At 33.2% G+C, this 25117-nt stretch overlaps 1 protein-coding gene across 2 annotated transcripts in view; it reads left to right on the forward strand.

The window, feature by feature from the left end:
* Positions 1–6934: 6934 nt before the first annotated feature.
* The window catches only part of LOC118180915 (ras-related protein Rab-21-like), a 32320-nt gene continuing 14137 nt past the window's right edge, over positions 6935–25117 (forward strand). The window contains exons 1-6 of one of the 2 annotated variants that reach the window (XM_085807672.1): positions 6935–7240; positions 8229–8322; positions 10723–10792; positions 10929–11022; positions 20148–20300; positions 24104–24234. In XM_085807672.1, the coding sequence (XP_085663798.1) occupies positions 7207–7240; positions 8229–8322; positions 10723–10792; positions 10929–11022; positions 20148–20300; positions 24104–24150 (492 nt within the window). In that variant the 5' untranslated portion in view covers positions 6935–7206 and the 3' untranslated portion in view covers positions 24151–24234. Of the gene's footprint in view, positions 7241–8228; positions 8323–10722; positions 10793–10928; positions 11023–20147; positions 20301–24103; positions 24235–25117 lie in introns of those variants that run through there. The other variant, XM_035349997.2, reaches the window with a different exon arrangement.

The raw sequence follows: 25117 nt of genomic DNA on the forward strand, positions 1-25117 counted from the left end.
ACAGGGAGCTTACTAAAGCTGTGTCCAATAAATGTGGGAAGTAGACAAGATACACAGGAAGGGTATACGAAACCCTTTATTTTTTTCACTCTTTACAATAATTTCCGTACTTCGGAATACAGAGACCAACTACTTGTGGTCTGAACGTAAGAATATAAAAATATTAACTAAACTCTAACTTAAATTTGGAATAATAAATAAGGGCCTACGTGGAAGATTGGCCGTATATTAACAGGAAGCCGTATGTAGTACAGAGACTGTTAACACTACAATACGTTTAAAATTATCAAGAGGATTAAACCTCTGGCCTGGAAGGGAACCAGCAACCGAGTAAAACTGCTAAGGCAAGCGGCCTGCTTCAACTAACTCCTTCCTCTTTCTTGCTTGGCAAAAAGCCACAACTTAAGTACTTGGCGTTCGCCAGACAAATTTGCATAAATAAGTTAAAGCTTTTAATTCTGCCGGAAGTAGAAAATAAGAAGTGATAGTAAAGATTTAAAATAAAATAAACGTTAGTAAAACTTAAGATCCTTACAGAGTGTCCACTTTATTTTGAATACTGATTTAATTTAAGTACAGATGAACTTACATTTCATTTTAAACTTCTTGGAAAAGCAGGTAAAACGTTAAAAGCATTACTTATGAACTGTAATGTGGGTTTTTCCTTTGTTTTTTTAACTATCCTCGAACCAACCGTGATTTTGGGTTAATCGTGGAAGTCATCCACGAGGTACTTGCAGTTGGAAGTTCATAATTTAGCATTGCATATTATTGGAAGCTGAGTATTTAAGAAATGTCGCATTAAAAAAAGTTGCTCAAAGAAAATGTGTTTGTCTAAATCCTCTTCTGCGTTATGTCATTCTAAACGACAAGGAATCTTGTGAAAATATGTGTGTTTTAATTGACACTGCAATAGAATTTTCTTTGAGCTGAATTTTAATATAATAATATAGAAGATTTTATGGAGTATGCACACATATACGTAACTTACTTTTAATGTTTTAAACGTAACATACTATTTGTTTATCACCAAACTGGTATGCACGAGTTAAAAAAAGGAAGTTTAGTGTATTGTAGTAAATTAAGTTACACATTTTAAGCCATAATGGTTTATATATATGTATTTTAATTTACATTCGCATATGTAAAAAAATATTAAATGCATAAACTTATTTTGTTAACATAATATAATTGCATTTACCATGGATAATATGTAAATCTTGATGCTTACTACTATCTCTTGGTAAAAGCACAAAATATAAATAATTGTTTCATAAAAATAAATTGAATTTAATTAAAAAAATTAAATTTAAATACAAATTTAATTAAATATTCTTTGCGCCATTGCTGCAAGGAATGAAATTTAAATTTAAATTTAAATTTTAACAAACACGTATAAAAGTAAAAAAGCAAATTTAAAGCCTAAAAAAAGAAAGAAAGCCAAAATAATTTAAAAAAAAATTTTAAAAAAATGTGCAAACATATAAAAGATTTAATTCTCGAACTAATCTACAATATCATTTAAATTCAGAAGCATAAGCAAATCAAGTGCAAAACCAATCCATGAAAATAAATTCACTAATTTAGCAAATTAAAATTAAACTAAAAATTTTTTTTTTAAAATGCATAAGTGAATGACTGCACATTAAAAAAAATTTTTTTTTTTAAAATTATTTTGGTTTTCTTTCTTTTTTTAGGCTTTAAATTTGCTTTTTTACTTTTATGCGTGTTTGTTAAAATTTAAATTTAAATATAAATAATGATATTTTACCACTTAATTTATTAGACCCACGAAAAAGGGGAGTGATATTGCTGTACGATTGATTTATTGTGTTTGGGCATTAGTCTACGGATAATGTCTCCTAATTTAATATCCTATTGCGATAAAACGTAAATGTTTTCTTTAATATTAAGACTCTTGAGATGACAGCTGAAGGTGTAGAGCACCATAAGCATGTGATCTATAAAACTAAACAGAAAAGTCTCAGTATGCCGCTGTACAAACATAAAGGCGAGGAAAACTGGAAGAACAAGGTTAAAAATTATTATAATACAAGTCTCTCTTTCTTTTTCATCAATTCGCTCTTTCGAACTCCATTTTATTTATAATCAGAACTTGCATGTTCTACAATCTATTTTATCTTTCGTAAATTTGTTTTACTGTGCCTCTGTAAGTCTAAAACATACTTTAACTTGTTCAGTAGCAGAACTTAAAAATTCGTATACATGTGTGCAGTTAATATTTTAGAGAGGCCAGAAACAGGCAAATAATAGCTGCGGTTTATCCAAAACGGAGCAATTTATTGCGAAAACGAGCGACTCTTGTTTTGTGCGGGCTTTCTAAACTTCGTTGAAAAATTTAAATTTTTTTATCGGTAAAGATGTAAGATTAAAAGATTTAATTATTTCATTTATACGTTTAGGTTACGCAAATCACTACCGCCTAGATAATTCAAACAAATACTCGTAAACGAAGAGATAGATTATAGCATGGTTAAAATTAAACATGAGTTAGCTTGTGGCTAACAATCTCTGATGAAAGGGGTTACGTTACACTGCTGGTTATTAAAACTGGTACATCAAGAAGGAAAGCAGTTAGCAGAAACACATTTATTTAAAGAATTATTTTAAAGGAAGGGTGAAATAATATAATTTCAGGTAATTTTGAGGTAAAGAACATGCAGAAATTAGTACTGCGACAAGCCGCATCTGCCGAAAATTGTAACTCTTGTACCGCCGGGCATGGAATCAAGCAGTCATTGAAGGGCAGTTACGGGTAATGCAGTTTCAGTTCTTCGCCAGAGTTTATCTCACACACTAATTGGCGGAGGTTGCCCTGCCACTCTTTCTGCAACTATTGACCTGAGGTTTCCAAATTGTGAGAGATCTGGTGAATGCGCCAGCCAAAGCAAGTATCAAACACTTACTTATTAAAGAAACGTAGGATGGCGTGGGAGACATTCACTCTTTCATTGCCTTTCAAAGGTGGGGCAACAGAGGTCCCGAAGACATTGCATAACCACGGGCATCAAAACCGCAGTAGTGTAAAGATGGCTAGTCAAAGTACCATATATGTGAATTAAAGTGAACGGGATGTGTACTCGATGGCATCCCGAGCCATCAAATTAAGCACTGGACTGGTATGGCGATGAGGAATTTAAGCTTCAAACTGTCTTTCCCCTCGCCTCCATGCACGGATACAGTTATCATAATATCATAAAATAAAGAGGAATTTTTCAAAAAAGACGACATCACGCCATTGATGCGACTGTGAGAGAAGTATCATTGCATACGCTGCGTTGTAGCGTCAAGAGAATTCCTGCGTTGTTTCGTCAAGAGAAGCTAAAGCAATGATCTCTTTGCTGACAATCTAAGGCGTTGCAGATATCCATACGTGAAGATATTTCGTGCTGTGTAATACACCCGGTTTCCTGAACTAGGTAGAAGATGTGGCTATACAATACCTAGCAGATATCAGAATAAGAAGTCTGTCACCAGTGTCGCTGAGTTGGAGTCGTTGACATCCCGAATATCGCTCAGTGTACCTTCTTGGACCAATGACTGAAATTCTTACAACAATCCTTGGTTCTCGGCTAACGCGAGCAGAAATTGAGTAATCTATAAACCGCAGTCCTGGTAGTCGCGGTGCGCATTCAAAAAGCGAAGGAGTAGAAAATAATACATTATAATAATGTCATGAAAGGTGATTTGAGTGAGTAAAAGTGTTTAATCCAAATGAATTTCGCATAAAAATGTGTTTAACATTTTGTATCTAGCTCATTAAAGTATAACAAACGTTTCTCAGCTGTAACCATATAAAAAATGTTTATATTTACAAGCCCTCCCAGCCACAGTATTAGGAATTCTTTTTATAGTATTTTATACTCTATTTTGAGAAGCCTTTATAATTAGAAGAACGTATATATGATCAATATTTAAAGAAATTAAGCCTGTAGCCACATTTTCGAACACTCTTGTGTTAAGATTAGGACACTATGTTAACTGGGAAAGAGGTACTAGGCTCGCATTTCGATTTGTGCTAGTTCTTTGCCATGCTTTGATCCTTATCATGTCGAGTTGGGGAAATACACCTATGAAGAATAACAGAAAATGTTAGACGTAAGGCTACTTGATTCTGCTTAGCAAATATCGAATCAAGCTAAGTTAGTTATTACGGCTAAATACCCAAAGGTGTCTAACTGCCTTTGGAGGCGAAGGCTAAAAAAGGAAAGGAAAGACACAAAAGTCTTGCATAATCATGCACAACTGCCGGAAAGAGAATCTGTGACGAATTATCGGTAATTACCTGTCTTATCTAATTGGTCTTTTTTTAAGTGATAAAAGGGCTTTTGTTATCTGTTAGCTAATTAAGTTTTTATTTTATTGATTTTTTTTAAAGTGGTCGCTTTAAAGATGATTTTCTGAAATAAAAAGGCAAGAAGTTATTTTTAGTGAAATACATATTTTTCAGGTTTTTCACATTAACAAGTGCAATATTCTGCACGCATAATCACGCTAAACTCTGCAAGCAAGCTCTATAATAAATAGCTGGTTGCTGGAAAAATATAAAGGCCATTTTTTGTTTGGTGAAACAAAAAATTTTTGAAAATTTAATTTCTTTTCCAGATAAAATTATGAGAGCATGAAATTTTAAGGATTCGAGTACATGAAAGAAGGCTAAATGTAGAAATCTTGCGTAAGGAGCACATGAACCTTAGAATGATTTTACTCGAATATTGTCATTTGTTGGGTGGCTGAAAAAGAATGTATTTACGAAAGCTAGCTAAGTTCCCTCCATGGTTAACGAAAAAGTCGAGTCTAGTGAAACTTATTGATGTTTAGAGGTACAGTGCTGATTTCTAACACGCTTAACAAATGAAGGGATGCTGAGGACAGATAATTATATGAGTTCGAATTTCGAAAGACAATTTTTTTTTAACCACCGCTATCCTGTTTTTAATTTTCTTTTCTTTTCTTTTATAAAAGTATTCATGATATACATTATGAAACAATTCAGACGCGAAATACTTCGGCACCATACACACTGACTAAGGCTAGTCTCTAAGAGGAAAAAAATTTCTTGAGACATTTTCCCTTAGATATTTAAAGAGAAAATATGTTTTGTTTACATGCTTACGTACCTTTCTATCAGCTGTTAACTATGCAAAATTCAACACGGGTATAAACAACAGTAGAATTTGTTTGGTGTGTATTAAAGTATGAATCTTACTGTCATCATCTCGTAAGGTGATTTTCTGATTTTAAATAAAAAATGTTTGACTATCATAGCAATGTAATTCAAAAGCTGAGGAAAAGAAGGAAACAAACAATGTAAATTATTTTCGTCCATTATTATATAGAAAGCTAATTTTATTTTTTGCTTTGTTTTGTTTGTTTTTTAAAATAACAATAATAATAATCTTAGAATAAATTTTCCTGCAAAATGAAATAAAAATCAAACAGAACTGAAAGAATTAAAAGTAACATTAAAATTGTATGTTTCGAAACTCGTCTGCACAGCTCTTCTGCTGCCAAGCACGCGTATTACCAATGTGTTTCAACACACTACAACAACAAACAAATGAAATCATGCTGTATTTAAATTATTAAGAAAATTTTAGACTTGCGTTTTCCTTGCTTATTGATCAGGCATGCGATCTGAAAACACATTGCTTTGAACAGAGAACGGTACTTTATTTAGTAGTTTATTAATAACAAATATTTTAACTCTTGTATAGAATTTATTAAATAGTGACTTAGTTAATATAATTGGATTTAATTATTTTTAGCCTGGTCTGTACACTCAGTGCGATTTTCTCTTCAGAATTATATTTCTTTGATACTTCAGACAAATAAGGATTGATATACTTTTAAGTTCTTTAAGAGATGATTGTTGGTATTATGATGCAAATATACTGAAGATGATCTTTAAAAAACCTGAAACTTAGAGAAAACACCCAGTAAAAGACACGCTTTTTGTCTGCTTGTCACGTTACTATAGATTTTCCAGTTTGACTGCTTTGGAAACCATTTCCTTCCTGAAATTGGCGTTGTAAGCATAAAACCACCTCGCATGTTCCTGCGCGGTCAGTACGATGGTTATGGGAAGTAGATTCTCCGCTTATAATCCTTACTTCGAATCCTAAGTAAGGTACAGACGTTTGTATTTACTATGTCTGAAAATTTAAGGGTACTTAAAAGTCCTCGGTCTGAGAGTCCTATCGATAGGTTGCTGGTAGGGAAAGAAATATATCAGGCCTTTGGATAAAATATCGTGTGGTATCTCGATCCAAACTGAGATGATATTGGGAACAAGTATAACAATCACCACTGGTGCCCAAGGCCTTTGATTAATTAATATATTGGCTCATTCTTCCATTTGTGAGTGCTGTAATCAGATAAAAACATAGCATGCCATGCAAAATTGTTTTACATTAAAAAAACCAATACTCACTTAATGCTTTTTGGAAAGGTTATTCAACGATATGCTGCTGAAAAATTGCTTCAAGAAAAATAGGGGCAAAAATACTGGCATGTACGCAAATGAAATCGAATTTGTCGTTACATTTTATGTTTATATTTACTGGAAATAAAATGTTTGTATTTTAGTTTGACTTATACTCATAACAAAATTTTTATCATGTTCTCAAATGCAGGTAATTCTTTTGACAAAAGTTGCTGAATTGTTTAATACTCGTATATTAGCTGAGCATTTTTTGAGATTGCACTATAAAGCTTTTTGCAAGAAAACTAGGAGCATTTCATAAAATGTAACGAAGATGCTTCAAAATCAAAAAATAAACTTTATAAATGCGGAATGTATGAAAGATTTTCTTTATAGCATTGAAACTGAGATTTTTACTTCCATTATTTATATACAGATGCGCGAAAGTCTCTACAGATGCGTCAATCACGATTGTGTTTTCAGCTGTCTTGTTTGACACCGAGACATATGAACCCCACATGATTTCGTTTTCCAGACTTTTATCTCAAGCATTTATGCTAGATCGAGGATCGTTCCTGCACTGTCAATCATTTAAATGCCTTTTCGAAAAATATTTTCCCAAGACGCTGTTTTATTCCTTTCCTTTTCAGGCGGAGAACTACGTTGGAAAAACTAGCGTCGAATACCGAATTGTATCAAGGGAATCACTGTCGAATGCAATTATTTGGTGTTCATCTACTTAATATACGAATCTCAGTATTATGAAAGCTAAGGTTTGCATCGTTGGACCTCAAGGTAAGATATAAAACGTAGATAGTATTGAAAAAATTGCAGTTTAAAGTTTTACTTAAAAAAAATACAAGTAACTTCTTTTTTTCTCTTGAGGCTTGAGGCTTATATTTATATTTATTCATTTTATTGCTTCATAGAACTACTTTTACTTTACTTATTGGTATACTGTTATCTTTACTTCTTAATTTCGACATTTGTTCCGTGGAAGATTATTTTAATGTTTAAATTTTAATCTCAAGTTTTATTGAAAAAATAAAGAAGCATATTGTGGTTTCAGACTTCTGCCGCTAAAGAAACTTTCCATTTACGCTTTTTAATGGCATAATATGATATTATACCGAAATTAATTTGCTGTAGGCTTGAAACTGCACAATTTAATGTAAATTAAAAATTTCTGACTGTAAATTACGTGAGTTTTCTAAATAGTTTTTACGGTTTTATGCTAAGAATTCTTCAGGATCTTTATCTATAATGAGCAAATGTTATGATTTGGAAATCTTATGATCAACTTTTAAAAAAATACTTTGAAATGTACAAAATGGAGTGTCTAATGCTTCAAAATACGTTTTATTAAATATACTTAACTGATTTTTAATCGACAATTCGGTAACTGAACTCATAATGTAAAACAGAATTTTGATGTAGTATTATAGCTCATGCAAGTATTTAGTCTTACTCACATTCAGCTTCGCATGTAGAACAAAAAAGTTGTATACTTAAAACTCAGAAAATTTTTTTGTAGCAGTCTATGAGAGTATATTTTTAATGCTTGAAAATTATTGTTTAAAATGGTTTTAAATGTGTCTATGCGTCTACGATAGCATTTAAACATTATTAGATTTAGAGATGTGCTTTTATTTGTCAACCTTGCCTTAATATTTCGTACGTTGGATTTGATTTTCATTTATTGCATAGTTTTTGATTACAGCTTGATTTGTAAATTATTTATATGCTGATTTTTTTTTTTTTTTTTTTTTTTTTTTTTACATAGGAGTTGGGAAATCCTTAATTGCTTCTCGGTTTGATGGTTCTACAATTTCACCTCAGATAAGAAATGCAAAAACTATGTTTGCTAATTGTAATGTGTAAGTCAAATTTTTGTTGATTTAACGAAACACTTTGCTTACAGATTATATTTTTACTCATTCTTAGTAATACTTATGATAATTATTGGAATAAAATAAAGAAAGAAATAAGACATTCTGCAAATGGCCGGAATAAGCAGGTAGATAATGCAAAGGAAGCGTTTAAAGATTCATATAGGGAATTGGTTTTTTCGACGTTTCTGACGAACCTGTAGAAACATCAACACAGCTCGCTTAGTCTTCCGCTATGATAACGAGTTAAACATTTTAAAAGGGAGGGAAAAAATCTGTCTTTTAAATATAATTAATATAGTGCCAAAACAACAATTTAAGAATAATATACACTCTTTTATACTCTTCAAAAATCTTCTTTCGTTTATTTTCGTTCTAGTATATCTTCTTTAAAATTGATAACCTTATAAGGTATATTCTCTCTCCTTTCTGCAAGCCTTCATGGTGTAAGGGTAGCACACTCGGCACATATTCTAGAGGTCCAGGTTCGAGTCCCGACAAAGACATTGCACGTTTTTGACATCTCCTGCTTGAAAAAAATTCCTGATGTCTCTACAATGACGCACGAATTAAAAGGTCGTGGGTGATGATTCTTCACCACCAGGATTTGGCAACTGGTCCCCTAATCTCCAGTCGCCTTTTAAAAGGGGGAGTATGTAAGGTATTTTCACCCTCTTTTCTGCATGCCTTCGTGTGTAACGGTAGCACAATGGGCGAGTATTCGAGAGGTCCAGGTTCGAGTCCCGGCTAGGGCATTGCCCTTTTTCATGTCTCTTGCTTCAAAAATCCTAATGACGCTACAAAGTGTTGCAGTAAGTACTAATTGCAAAAATGCATTGCACATTCATTTGTTTGTTCTATATTGAAACTTTGCTGTATTCAACCACCGTTTGTTACACGCAAAACATTTTTTGAAAGACTTGTCGTTCATTTTTTTTAAGAGCATAAGATTTTATGTTCCCCAACACGCACATACACGTGTGTGTATAGGTATGAGAAAACAATAGAGATAAGTGCTAAATTAAATATTTTAATTAATATTTAAAAAAATAATTTGCATGTAGCTGATGTTGGTAAAAAGAGGTAAATAAATAAATAAATAAATAAATTAAAAAAACTTCTAAGAATAGCAGAATGTGACGGCGTTCAATTTAGTGACTTAATAGTAAAATTTTGTTCAAATTTCTTTAATAAATTATTTTAATTTTCCTGGTGTTTTGATTTGTTCATCAGCGTTGTTCTCAAATCTCTGAAACGATATCGATTTTTTTTTGTTAGATATTACTTATGTGGAATTAAGATAAAAATGGAACTTACTTATCTTATATTACTTTACTTATCTTAGATTTGTATATTTTTCCTTTCAATTTTATTTTTTCATTCTATTTGTCTTTCATCATTTACATTTTACAATTTTGACCGTTTCTGCTTTGAATGAGACAGAGATTCACTAAATTAAACACTTTACAATTCTACCATGTTTAGCATATTGTACATGTATTTTATATGTAGAAAGGCAGAGAGTAAATTTTGTGTTTATTGTAATCTAAATGATTACTTCCGTTAGTCGAATTATTCTTCATCATATCTTTCTGCATGCTTTTATTGAATAACAGTGATAGATCTTCGCATATTGGGGGGATATCATAGAAATTAAGGAGGAGGATTATTTCAACAACATATTACCAGAACACTCAGTTGCAGTCCAGGGCATTTTAGATTCACCATCCTTTTGAAGCAGACGCTTGTATTTCAGAAACATAAAGCGACCACCGCCGTAAATTGTAAAATTGAGAAAGTTAGATTTGACTTTGACATTTACGGATTTTCGTTTCTTCATTTGTTAGAATTCCGCGAATTTATAAGTTATGGGGATAAACTTACGCGTTAATGCTGTAAATTTAAGTAGTGAATAGCTGTCATATGATGACTTATGTAACTGATGCTGAATTCAAGTTAACGTTTCCAATTTTGTAACGATGCGAAAGAATTGTTTCAGACAACTCGCTTAAAATCATAGATGTTAATATGATTAACTTTTATGCAAAAAGAGTACTAAATAATAAAAATAACTTGAGCGAATTCTAAACTTTTGTGAGTCATGAGCCTGGTAAAGCTGGGTAGATATGTGTCACTAGGTTGAGACTCTACATTGGATCTGAAAGTTTCAACAAAAATCATATTGGAGTAAATTACTTATTCAGATTATTATTAGTAATTAGATCTACAAAATTTTTAATCACATAAACAGAGATAATATATATAAAACAGAAATAATATATATATATATATATACAGAAATAATATATATATATAAACAGATATAATATACATAAATCATATATTATAATTTTATCATATAAACAATCTATTTTAAAATATTTCCAGCCTTATAGGAGAGAAAACAGTGGATTTACAAATGTCCGAAGTATCAGGAGAGGAAAAGTTGAGGTGTATGGTGAGTATATTTTTATAAAATCCAGAATCACACTCTCGAAATGTTTTCTTTCCTAATATATACATCAAATTAACAAGTTATAAAAATTGTTTCGTAGGCTAAAAGTTTTATGAGAGAATATTTTTTTCTCTTTCAGGGGCCTATATTCTACAAAGAAGCTAAAGCAGCGCTTTGTGTTTTTGATTTAACTTCGGAGAAAACATTTGAAGCTTTAAATCTCTGGGTTAAAAGTGAGTACATTTTGATAAGTAAATTGAAAAAAGTATTGTTTGCTATATAAAAATTATCTCATACTGTAAAACATCAGAGGCTTACGTAATTTTTTTATATAAAGAAGAGGCTTGAAAATTCTTGAAAGAAGCAGTGCTGTTGTCAAACACCAGCAGCAAGAACAAAGTGTAAAAAAGTCATTGTAATTTATTTTCTAGATTCTTTATTCAGTATTGTCTTTGTAAGAGACAATGCTGAACAAAGTCTTCTTGTTAACATAAAGAATGCATGGTCAAGGCTAAGATAGGAACAATGCAACATAATAAATGTTAAGGTGTGAAATAGTGAGACACCTGAATGTTACATAAATGAGGGCTATGCTCAGTTGCTTCGGTGCGATTCTTCGCAAATTTTATGACAAAAATAGATACGTCATTAAGAAATTGTCTTTTAATTTGTTTGAATTAAAATTATGTGCATGTGTGTGTGTGTGTGTGTGTGTGTGTGTGTGGTGGTGGTGTTTGCATAAAAAATTTAATCCTTTCATAGAATACAATTTCTCATTGAAAGGGTATGGTGAAACCGGAAAGAAAGCTTATTTTTTACAATATGAATGAAAGGTTGTGTAGAAACGATTAGTTAGCTTCTAGTTCCGTACTTAATCTGTCACTGAATGGTTGAAAATTTCAAGACAACTTTCCGTTGTCTTGAAATTTTAGCTATTTGCTAGAATGCTATTTGCTAGCATTTCTTTGGAGTTCCAATTATTAGGGTTTGGGGTAAATTTGCAGATAGGGCTTCTCAGGAGTGACGTCTGAGTTAGTTTCCTTCAGAAAATCCTCTCAGAAGCATCCTATCTAGCGATTAACAACTCTTGAATTCATTTATTGTAATAAATTGCCTATCAGAATTTCAAGAATTGTTTCTAAGAAATGCATATTGTATTTAAAGGTTTCTCCTTCTGTATTATTGTTATTTATTTAAAAGGTACGAAATTTATTATGTTGTTTTGTAGACTAAAAAAAATGTAGTGATTTTTGAAAATTGTGCATTCTTTTGCTAAGACTGAATAACAATATACAGTATCCGACGCTTATTATACTCACTGGTTAATAAACTCAGCCGCTTATTACGTTCAAATTTCCAGGAATCAAAACAAATACACTGCTCAGAACAGTTACGGGATATTGTGAGTTCGGTATGAAATAATCACATAATCTGCAACTTTTTTAACAAAAATGAAATAGAAGGGATTAAAAAGGAAAACTATAGCGTTTACGAAGTTGGGAACATGCAAATTTTTTTGTGCTGTCGAAAACTACGCGTTTTAGATAAAAAGCTACACGCAGCATTCCTACTGTAGGAGGAGATTAAAACAACTGATACGCTTTGAATGTTTTGTAACAGTGAATAAGATGACTCAGCTGAATCGATAGCCTGGAGGGCCATCGGTCGTTTAGAGGTGGGTCACACACAATCCCAAAAGTTGTATCCGTAGTAGTTCTCTTGAAGCAGCTTTGCGCAATCCGTTAGAAGTTTCTAACCGCAAAGCGTTAGAAGTTTCTCAAAGTGTCATTTCAGCCTATGGAATCAGTTTCTGGAAACTGGAAGATTGGAACAAGGTCATACGCAACAAGGTCATTACACAAAATGAGGATCGCTATTTAACATTACCTGCCAGAATAAACCGCACTATGAAAGCCATTTTCTTGCAACAACACTTTCAGAGAGCTACTAATAGTAGAGTCTGGACTCAAACTGTTCGAAACTGACTCCACCATGTGGACTTGTATACTCGCAGACCTATGTTTTATGTTTCGTTGACACAGGACCAACGTGCTGACCACGGGAGGTGGGCACAGGAGCATCTGAGATGGGGACGGGATGAGTGGAGCAACATGCTCTTCACGGAAGAGTCCCGCTTTTGTGTGAAACCTGATAATAGGCGGATTCTCATCTGGAGAGAACCTGGTACACGGTACACTTCTGCATTTGTACATGAAAATATCCGATTTGGCGGTGGCAGAGTGGTGGTCTGAGCCGATATTTTTATCTATGGTTGCACCGACCTCAGCATTATCAGGAACGGAGCACTAAGGACTCAGCGATGTGGGGATCCTCAGACCTATTGTGGTCCTTTACGCTGTAGCAATCGGGATGAATTCATTATTATAGATGATAACGCCAGGCCACATCGTGCTAAGATAGTATATAATATCTTTTTCGACGAAGGTATCCTTCGCACCGATTAGCCAACATGTTCCCCAGGTATGAAACCAATAGAACATGTTTGGAACATTCTAGGGAGAAGAGTTTGCAAGTCGCTTAGCAAGCCCAGAAACAATACAGCAGTTGAAAATCTTTCTTGTATAGAAGTGGGAGAGAATACCCTAGTCCGTTATTGATAACCTCATTGATTACCAGCGCCGTAGGTGTGCGACATTGTTTCAGATCAGGGGAAATGATTCCCTTTATAAGGTATTTCTCCCACTTCCCTAGCTTGCCTTCGTCATGTAACGGTAGCACGCTGGGCCGGTATTCCAGAGGTCCGTGGTTCGATTCCCGGCGAAGGCGGTCGCATATTTTTCATCTTTTCTGCTTCCAATTAACTTAATTAATGACTCTATACCTTCATTAAAATTCACTTGCGTCCAAGAAATCACATTTTTTTGTTTGTGTAATATGTACAAATTGTGCATTTTTTGTTTATCGACAAATATTGTCAATAAAGTTTAATTATTCCTTGTTCGCTGCATTTTCCCCCATTTTTCATATCTTACAACACCTATACATCATATATCAGTCACAAAACGTTTACTTATCCGCAATTTATATCGAAAACCATAATATTCCCTAATTGTTTTGAGCAGTGTACGTACTAATTAATTGAAAAACGGCCGTTTATTAAAATCTCCGCCGCTTATAAAACTTAAATTGGCAAAAGACTAATTATTTAGTGCCAGAATATCCGAATTAATACCTAACAATATCTGTCAAAGCTTTTCATAAGTTCATTTTCGTGATCCACCCAGCATTAGTGTCTCTTCCTGCGAATACATCTTCTAACACTCAGCCTTTAGTATTTCAGGGGGTATTTTAAGTTTTCAAATGTTGTTACAGAAACGATATTCAGAAAATGATAAACAGAATTGAATTTTGGAAAACCGAAGCACTTCTAGGGAGATAAATAAGTCGATATCTCTGTTAGAGTTCATGCATATTATAGTCATTGCAAAGGGTTAATCTCTTGAAAATAATTAAAAACTGTTTTGGAAAATGTGGCTTTTATGTAGAAGATGCTTCAGATGTATTTAAAATTATAGTTAACCTTTCAGACATGAATTGAGGTAAGTTATGAAGATTAATTTTTAGAAAATGTATGAACTCACAATAACATTGAGACAACGTGTGTAAAAAACTGGCTATAAAAGTATAAAAAGAACTACAGAAATTGAAAGCGAAAGTGATGGAGAGAAAAATGATTACATGGCAACATTAACCGAAAACTGAAAAACCCAAGAAATTCTAAAAAAAACTTATGACTTGAAAAGGGCTGATAAAAAATAACCTACCGGCAATTTCACAAAATTGAGAATATAATTGAAAAATAAGCACGAGATAGATTAGTTGTTTTTAAGAGATGAAACTTCATGATGAACGAAATAATAAAAATATTTTATAAAATATTAAAACATAAATATAAAAACTGCATTAAAAGTTTAATTTTAGCATTCATTTTTAATTATTGTTTTAGGATTAAATGAATTATTGAATTAGTTGTTAGCTATTATTTTATCTGAAAAATTTAAAACTGATATCACAATTTGCAGTACACAGATCGCCGTATATTAAAATCAGGCGCTTAATAAACTCCAGTATTTTTGGAGCGGCAGTGATTTTAATAAGCCAGGGGTACTGTATTTCAAATACAATTTTCCTCTTTAAGAAAGAAATACTAAATTTAGTAAGATTTCAAATTTTAACGTAACTCAAAAATAATTTTAAATTTTCTTTCCAGGGAAATTATCATCCTATTCGAAAGTTTTCTTGAAATTATTTTATTGATATTTGTTCTTATAATAACATAGTCTTCCATTTTCTTTGGCTTTAGATGTCACTAATCATTACTGAAATTAGGCTATTTTAACACTGCCACGGCCACCAATAATAATAGCAATATTATCTGATATCCTGTTGATCAGCATAAAAAAAGTTTTGAATTAAGATCACGTTGTGAATTAGAATTTGAGGGAGATCAGAAATTCCATATCTTAAAAACAATTCATTTTGAGGTAATTGCCTTTTTAAATTCTAAAAAAGTCATCAATTTTCCAAAAATAGAAGCATAATTAGAAATGTCCACTATTCAACTTTATGTTAGCATCAACACCGAGTTTCATCCATTTAATAGGGAAAAAATTTTTATTTTTTAAATAAAAATATGATTTTAAATGGTTCAATATACTTTTTCTAAAAATTTATCTATGTATCTAAAACCACTTTACGAAGCATTTTATGTGTTATAATATTTATTGAAATTAGCAATAACAAATGCAGACATTTTTCCTTTTAAAAAAATAGGTAAATTTTTATTATTCTGTATACAATATTGTTTTAATGTAACACAAAAATTTTATTTGACTTAACACAAATTCACATTGGATATTTTTATAGTTCCTGAGAAAAGATACATCGAAACTGATGCTTTTAATGCACATTATTGTTGCTAACAATTTATTTATTAATGGAGGTTCAGACACTCGTTAATAAATACACTCAAGTCCATAAATTAAGGATAATGCAAAATCAGGCAAAGAAGGAGTTAGAAGCAAAACAAATTTGACTTATTTGTAAAGCTTATTTATTAAACAAATGATAAAGAGCAAAAAAAGATGCTATATGTTTGATATTATTAAAAAAATTAGCGATTTTTTCTCCCTGGAGCAAATTACAAAAAAGCCTATTTACAAAAAACCAATATTAGATTGTTGGTATGATTGTTAATACATTGTATGTCTCCCAGACGATGCAATACAGTCCGTACAACGCCTAGGCATGCTGAGTATCAAATTATAGATCTTATCTTGGGGGATATTACACCACTCAAAAACCAATGCTCTCCGAAGTTCTGGTAGACATGGGTTGCAACTCGTCGGCCAAGCATGTCCCACACGTGCTGTACTGGATTCAAGTCCGGTGAGAATGCTGGCCAGTCCATACGGGTGATATCCTCCGATTGAAGGCATTCGCTTACGATGTTTGCATGGTGAGGCTGGGCGTTGTCATCCATCGCCCATGGCGCCCCGAAACAAACATACATGTTGTTCCAGAATGACGTCCCGATAGATTTGGCTTGTCATGGTTCCAATGATCATGCAGGTCAGTTCTGGAACCCAGAATAATTCCACTCCAAACGAGCACTCCTGCACCACCGTAACGGTGTCGTTCAATGATGTTTTCTTGGTGGTAACGGGTACCTGGAGCTCTCCATATGAAAGTCCGGCGAGAATCTGACTGCAAGCTAAACCTGGACTCGTCGGAAAACATCACACAAGCCCACTGTTGTGGTGTCCACAATGCATGCTCTCTACTCCAGGCTAACCGCAGGTGACAGTGAGTTGCAGTAAGTGGAACGCATCTGACAGGTCTACGAGCATATAGACCAATCTGCCCTAAGCGTCTGTACACGGTCTGCCTTGAAATTGTCGTACCAGTGGCTGAAGAGAGCTGACGAGACAGGTCTGAGGCTGTGCTCCGCCTGTTTCTTTTGGCAGTAACTGCCAAATACCTGTCCTCATTCGGCGTTGTAACTCTGGGGCGACCTTTGCTGTAACGTCTACTCACATTACCATCATCTTGGAATCGTTGCCAAAGCCTGGAGATGACACTCTGGGCAATTCCAAGTTCGTCTGATACTTCCAGTTGGGTACGCCCGCATTCCAGACGGCCAATAACTCTACCACGTAAAAAATCATCCAAATGCGTCCTTTGTGTCATAACTATTCGTTTATTGTACAGAAATGCTTATAAAGCGCCTGGGAACAATTTTACTTCTTTGCCTGTATTCTTTATATATCACTCTCTTACACTCTCGTCATTGTGACGTACCATTGGTGTCATCTGGTTACTGCCTGAAATTTGCATATGATTCTTGAAGATGTGTGTAGTGATTTTACAGGTCATATATTTATTTTAGAGTTCGATTTCCGCGTGACTCCGAATTATCCTTAATTTATGAACATGAGTGTACATGAATTACAAACAGTATTCCTGTAAGTCCATGCATCTTCTTGTAGTTTAGTTTAGCGTCGTATCTATTTTGTTTCCCTCACACACTGGGCTGCTTTCTGCACAAAATGTGTATATTGTCTTAGTTTCTGATATTTCCGTTCTATAATATCTTAAAAATTTCTCCTTAAGTTTTTTGACTTTTTTTTCAAGTGTCTTTATATATAAAAATAACTGTCAGAGGAGGGGACTGCGGGAAGAAAAAAAGGTTTTTTTCCCCTTTCTTTCCCACTGCTGTTATTAGGAGGTGGCTAAATGAATTACATTGAAATTAAGTTAATTTCGAGGGATATTTCTCGCGAAATGATAGCGCAGTTTCTTGTTTAAATAATTTACTGTTATGAAATGGCCTAAGAAAATTTTCTAATTCTAAAATTTTTGTAATCTAAATTTTTAAGTGAGCGATATGACCGATGATTATGAAACACGCAGGGAATTTTAACAGAAATGATAAAAATAGCATGGAATTATTTCAGGAATAGCGTAGTGTTTGAAGCGGTTTCGCAGCTTTTAGAAATAAACGGCAATTAAATGCATTCTAGTATTTAGGAGAAATTTTACATTCAGTTATTTTTAAATACTGTTACGAAATGTATAGGCGCGGTGAGATAGCTTCCCCGCACAGCAGTTTTAGGGTTGCCATAAAAGGGCAAGGGAAGGCAGGGTTGCCACATTTGGCGGAAAATCGTCCATTTGGCGACATTTGACTACAAAATTGGCGATATGCCATGGACGGATGGAGAACCTTCTGGAACGAATTCTTACCGGTTTAGTCCAAAATGTTCTCGAACACAAGCCGAAAGCTATATAAATCCTGCTGGTCCGCAGTCAGTTAGTGTGTGTGCCTCGTCTAGCGAGCTGATAGTCAGCCATTGAGCGAGTGTCTCGAAGTCTAGCGCAGAGTTGGTCGTCGAGTGCATCAAGAGAGTCTTTTAGTGCATCGTCGAGTTTTGTCTTAGATTGTGCTGAGTCGAGAGCTATACTCTTGTATATCATCGAGTGCATCGCGTGGAGAGTCTCGAGAGTACGTGGAGTTCCGAGAACGACCAAGCAGAAGCTGAACTCGGGTGCTTTGCAGTGAAGCTGTCTCCACCGTTATTGCCTGACAGTGTGAAGGCTGTGTCGCTGAACCTGTCAGCGTGTTTATAACAGTTCGATGACTGTTAAAGTGATTTTGGAGCTATCTGATTAATATTGATAAATAAAGTGTGTTTCGATACTTCATCAAGTGTCTTCGTTATTCACTCCAAATCTACGAACCCCGTACGAACGTGAAGGAAGTAAATAACGTAACAATACGTAATAGACGGTTGCAGAATATTGATGCGCGGCCCGCAATTGAGGAATGCTTGAAAAAGATGTGATTTTCATGCTAACTTAAAACTCTAGGATTTAGGTAAATGGTGGAAATCTGTAGAGACAGTATGTTTGTTTCGGAGCAGGAAGCAATGAAAACTAGCTATGCTTTGGTTCTTCCCGATTACCTGCCGTTAGCTGGCCGGACGTGCTTCCAATTATATCATACGAAAGCACCGGTTAGGAAGGGAAAAATTCCTTAGAAATCCACTACCACAATTAGTGGCAATCGGCTGGCTTTTATCTATCAATTTAGATGTTGCTTTTCATTGTGCGATCCGAGCATGAGAAATTATTTTTAGATATTGTTTTAAATGTAATTGTATCGTTCATCGAAACTTTAAAAATTTGAGCTTTCTGTAACTTCTCTTTAATCTATATAAAGACATTCCAGACATATAAAACAAGAAGATAACTATGAATGAAAATAATTCAAAGCAAATTTTAAGTTAATACTGAAAAATAATGGTGAGTTTGAGAATTAAGTTTAATGTTTTATTTAATACTTATTTAAACGGGATTTTATATTATTATTTTATTTAATTGGGATTTTAATATTTATACTTATTTAAGGGTTATGAGTGGAAAATCACATCTGCTTTATTAGGCAAAAAGCTATATATTTAGACTTTTTGCTTCTGATTCCAGGTGGATGGTCACGTGAATTCTAAATTTTGAAATTTTAAGAATTTCATTTTTAAAGTAATTTGTTCTTGTAACGAAGAATATTTCGTTCGTGAAATTAACTAGAATTTTTAATAGATATCTAAAAAACTGAATAAGTCGCCCAGTAACGTTGACTGCAGTACCAAAGAGGTCGGGTTCGAATCCCGGAGAAGGTGTGGATGTTTGTAAATGTATAGTGTGTGGGTGGCATGGGGGCACTTAAAATATCGAGTGGTTTGCTGGTAGGGGAAGAGAGGTGGGAGAGCCTGAGACTCGTCCTCCCCGGGGTGGCCTTCAAAACTGGGGCGGAACTGTGCGACGTCGTACTGTTATCTATATGTACTCAAGACTTTTGCTAACGATAAACGCAGTCCTGTACTTTTTGCCACGATAAAATTCGTGGGATTGTTCCTAGGTCAGATAAATGATATTAGACAAAACAACAATTGAACTTTTGCTAACGATAAACGCAGTCTTGTTCTTAGATGAGAGAAATGATATTAGACAAAACAACAACTGAACTTTTGCTAACGATAAACGCAGTCTTGTTCTTATATGAGAGAAATGATATTAGACAAAACAACAACTGAACTTTTGCTAACGATAAACGCAGTCTTGTACTTTTTGCCACGATAAAATTCGTGGGATTGTTCTTAGGTCAGAGAAATGAGATTAGACAAAGCAACAACAGAACCGAATGCACGTGAAGCTATTTGCATATGTTTTCAAAGCAGGCATTTTTATCTGAAATGTTTATTTTTACTTACGTAATCATTGCAATAATATTTATCATGTAATATACTTCAACTCAAAAAATATTTTTTTTTATATCTAGGTGTCAGAAATGATGCTAGTGATGAATGTGTCCTCATAATAATTGGAAATAAGATAGATTTAGGCATACGGCAGGTCTCTCTGACTCGTGGTTTAAAATATGCGAAGTCAGTGGGAGCTAAGTACTTTGAAGTCTCTGCTGTTTCTGGCAAAGGTGAGCATTTTTGTCTTATTTATTTTAAAACTCGGTTTAAATAACAGATTTATAATTCTTATTATTTTATTATCACACAGGTGAAATAAATTTTAGTGTCATTTGTTGTAATTTTGTGTAAACAAGTTCAATATCTGGTCGATAAAAGTTTTATATTTTTATATTTGGTCGATAAAGACACTGGAGTTTAGTTGTTTTACGATTTGGTTTTAAATATATAGATTTATTGTTCTTGGTATTTTTATTAATATACAGATGAAATAAAAAAATAGTGCCTTTTTGTAATTCTGTGCCGATGCGAGTTATCTAACTAACCAGTAAAAATCTCAGGCTCTTTATTTATTCATTTTGAGGGCTGTAATATATGAAAACGTTTGAAGGGTGCAAATAATAAAATTATAATAAATAATATAATAATTAACACAAATAATGATATTTAGAAATAATAATATTATAATTTAAATAAAGAAATTACACAAAGTATTGGTTTTAAAATTTGAGCACGCAAGCCGTTTTATCACAGTTGGTTAGGTTATGTTAGGTTATTTAACTACGGCAAAGCCTCGAGGGCTATCTGGCTAAGGAGAGGGATGCCTTTGTAGAGGACTTTCTAAGGGAAACTGGTTCGTATGTACGTTACACATGGGGAAAACCACGAAAGCACCCATGCAGCCAGCCCGTTCGCGGGATTCGAACCTCGGACCGAACTACCAGTGTTCAGCAACTTTACCGCTCGGCCGCTGGTAGGCACCCGTAGAGTTGGAATGATTAATGCCTGCTAATGAAAGATCCGAGTCGAATTGGACGAGCACGTAAATGTAAAATTAGGCAATAATCCAATCTAAGAAGACTGCTTTTTTTTTCAAATAAACACCTGAGTATTTATTTAAACAATAAACACCACTGGAGTGTCTGAAGAGATAAACAGAGACACGGAGAGGATAAATATTACTTTTTTAAATACATGGGAACTTTTTTATGGAAATGTATGATTTATTGATCTTATTTATGCAAACAAAAATCTTGCTTGGAAGTCTTTTACTTGTAATTCCTTTAAGCTAGTGTCCCGGCTTGAAGTTGCAGGCACTTTTATGAAAAAGTTCTCTTAGTCCAAGAGGCAATTTGCCCAGAAAGACTATTAATTTTGTTTCGGCATTTGGCGTTGATTCACTACAAGCGGTATTTCACTTTTCATATTGTTGCCACCAAATATTATGTTAAATTTAAAGTTATATTTAAAGAAATTAAACAATGAAGAATCTGCATAAATGTATGCATGTTTCTCGCATTGTGATAAAACAACGGTACCTAGAGCCATTAAATTTTGAATAGCGTAATCTTCCTCCGAATAGGGGCATCTGGAAGCCCCAATTTGAAATTTTAAAATTATTTTATTATCGATTTCATATTTTGTAACGAATTTTTGATTAACAAACTTAAGGTTTCCAAAGCGAGCAATAGCAACGCTGTACAGTAAAAAAGCTTATTTGGACATAATTTTAAATTTGAAATCTTTCAGTCCCCCCCCCCCCGAACTAAAGGCTGATCTCCAGGAAGATGTCACCTTTAAGCAAGTGAACCTCATGAAGTTTCCCCATCTCAGCGAAAAGTGATTGCTGCGTATTTTAAACTGAAAAGGCCTTTCATGATTCAGAACTATGACTAATCAAGAGAAAAAATTTTCAACAAAGCAATGTTTTCTGAATTATATATGTATAATTAAAATTTTCTGAAGTAAATAAGAAATAAGTGCCAAATAAAAAGTTAAATTAAATTAAAATAATGCAAGGCCATTAAAAGTTTTTGTAATATGAATACAAAATGCAACAAAATAAAGCATAAATATAAAAAACATTTTTTTTTTTAGTATTTTGAATAAATTATCAAAATATAATCTGCTCTGACGTTACCCAAAACAAAAAATACTGTATAAAATTTAAATAGTATAAAATAAGAAATTTCGAACTTGCATTCCAGATAAACAATGAGAAGCAATAAGAAAAGTTAATACATTTCAAAACTGTTAAAAATTTGTTGCAAATTTAAAATAATTAAATTTTCAAAGTGAAGATTTAAGGACGCGAAACTTTAAAAAAACTGAGAATGGTAGACTGTTAGCCTGATTAAGCAAAAGGATAAGCGTTAAAAATAAGACAAACAATTAATTTAAAATTAACTTAGTAAAAAGTTTTAATGAGAATTTATTTTGAGAGGTTAATGACTAAAAAAAGTGTTACAAAGTCTCAGAATCCATCCACAAGCTAAATTTAATCAAATTAAATGCAATAAGCTAATACATGTAATTAATATTTTTTAGAATATATAGAGCCTAAGAAATCGCAAAACAGCTATAAAACAATAAATTTTTACGGTCAAAACCTAGGGAAACGAAACTAACTTACTTTTGTTGAGAATGGAAGGCTATGACCTAAAACGGAAAATATTTCAAAGTCAAGTCAAAAGCTCTAAAATTAAGATAAAGAAAAAATGTAATATAAAACTGAATTAAGTAAGAAATAAATTAAATGGAAAAGAAAAAAATTAAAAACTTGTGATAAAGATGTTTCTTGGTATCATTGTGTGCATTCTACATGACTGGAAGTAAAGAAAACTGAGCTTAAATATTAAATCAATTTGAGTAGTAGGATGATAATTTGAAGAAATGAAAAAGTAAATATTCGAGATCTTAGTTGAATTGTAAAAATTTGCCTGCAAATGCAAATGAAAATGATGGATGGTGTAAACGCAGGGATAAAATAACTATTACTAAAATGTTATATTTTAACATTTTTGTGAAAAATTAAACTAAATAAAATTTTTGAAAAATTAATCTTAAAAACAAATTTTAATAAATGTATTTTAACTGCGTGTTAAAGTGGAATTAGCATTGATTTTAATAATTTGAAACTAAAAGTAATTTGCAAGTCATGGGAAGTAGAAAAAGTTGTGAAAACAAAAAAGGAGATTAGTATAAAATGGCTTCATCTAATTTGCAGAAAATAGGACTGGTATAAAAATGACCATTTATTAGTAACATAGATAGAGGGACTATTTGAGTATTTATATGGGCGTTTACAATTGCTTCACATCCAAAAAATGCTACGAAATTTGGTTTAAGAAGTTTCTATCATAAGTTGCAAGAAAAATTAATATGACCTAATGAGTAATTTAATAATTGTGTTTGTTTCTTGTTTGTGGTTTATCCCACCCAAACGACAGTAACATCAGCTCAGGTTTCTGATATCAGAGTGAAACTCCTCGTGGCAAGGAGTCAAGATTGCGCCTGTCGTTGGCAAGAGCCTTAAGCACAATATGCACGAATATGCACTGCACGATTTTACGCAGATCCCCCTCCCCAATTTTGAAGGAGAGGACCTCGGGAGGGGGCGGGTCCGAGGTTCTCCCACATCTCCTTCTCTATCACCAAACTTTCGACAGGATTTTCGGCTCGCCGATATTTAGAGTGTCCCCATGCTGCACAACATCCATGCCTTCTCGTGAATTCGAACCCGGTCCCTTCGGTACGGCAGTCAGCATCGCTAACCACTACCACGGTTGGGCGGCTGGATAAATATGTTAATAAAATGAAGGGGAATTTGATTATTAATAAGTGTAATTTTGAGATATTGAGTTTCTTGAAGAAGGTCATCGAGAACAGAGAAAATACTTTTAATTCTCAAAATCTGGTTAATAATTGTGTTAGAATTACTTTTTTTTTTATTTTTTTTTTTTAGAAATATTAGAATTTTAATGCCTAAGTTGAATAAGTCTCTTTTTTTCCAAAAGGTTTATTTCTTTTACAGGTGAGAATTTAAAGGTCAAGGTAATTAATCAATTTCGTCGTTACTGAAGATTATTTACTGTCACTTCCACTTTTAATTTTTGTTGCAACTTTTTCTACTCCTCATTTCTTATAAATTACTTTTAGTTTTAAAATAATACATTCAAGACAAATTACTTTCTTCCACGCAATTAAAATACTTTTATTAAAATTTGCTTTAAGATTCATTTTTCAAAAATTTTATTTTGTTTCATTTTTAATGATTAATTTTTCATAAAATTAAAACATATAATTTCAGTCATTAGATTTAGTAATTTTTCCCCTGTGTTTACGCCATCCACCCTTTTGATTTTTCCCTTTTGCAGGCGACTTCTTTACAACTCAACTCAGAACTGGAATTTTTATTTTCAATTTCATCAAACTACCATTCTACTACTCAACTTGATTCAAAACTTAACGTCAGTTTTCCTTCTTTCCAGTCACTCAGAATGCGTACAGTGATGCTAAGAAACTCAGGAGCATTTTTATCACAGATTTTTAATCTTCTTTTTACATTAAATTTATTATTAAATTTATTCTTTTTTCTTTCCCAATTTTAGGTCTTTTGCCATTAAAAAAATTTCCATTCTAGATGGCTGATCAACAAAATTCAGTTTGTATTTTTCATGTATCGAAAGTTCGACTTAAAGTATACATGTATTCTCAGCATCAGGGTTACAAACTTGTAGGAGGGGTAGAGTAGCACAGAGGACTTGGAATCAGAAAGGAGTACAAGGTTCTGAGTGCTTTGCTGACGCGATAGAAGAGGTTGGACAGAGTGCTTCAGCAGGGAAGCTTCATTTCACACACGAACGCGGAGGTAGTAGAATCGGTGATTATACTAACTATACTGGAGTTATTACACAACTACTACGCACTGGGATTGCTTTTGTGAGATGGGGTTTTGCAGAAGTATGGTACAAAGCCTCTTTTCCTGTCCTTTTGTGATGCTGAAGGATGAGTCATGCTTTGCAGTGGTGCAATACAGATCTAGTTC

This window comes from Stegodyphus dumicola, chromosome X1 (assembly GCF_044657685.1).
Source record: "Stegodyphus dumicola isolate Sdum_Otavi_A_Nest chromosome X1, ASM4465768v1".
Classification (NCBI taxonomy): domain Eukaryota; kingdom Metazoa; phylum Arthropoda; class Arachnida; order Araneae; family Eresidae; genus Stegodyphus; species Stegodyphus dumicola.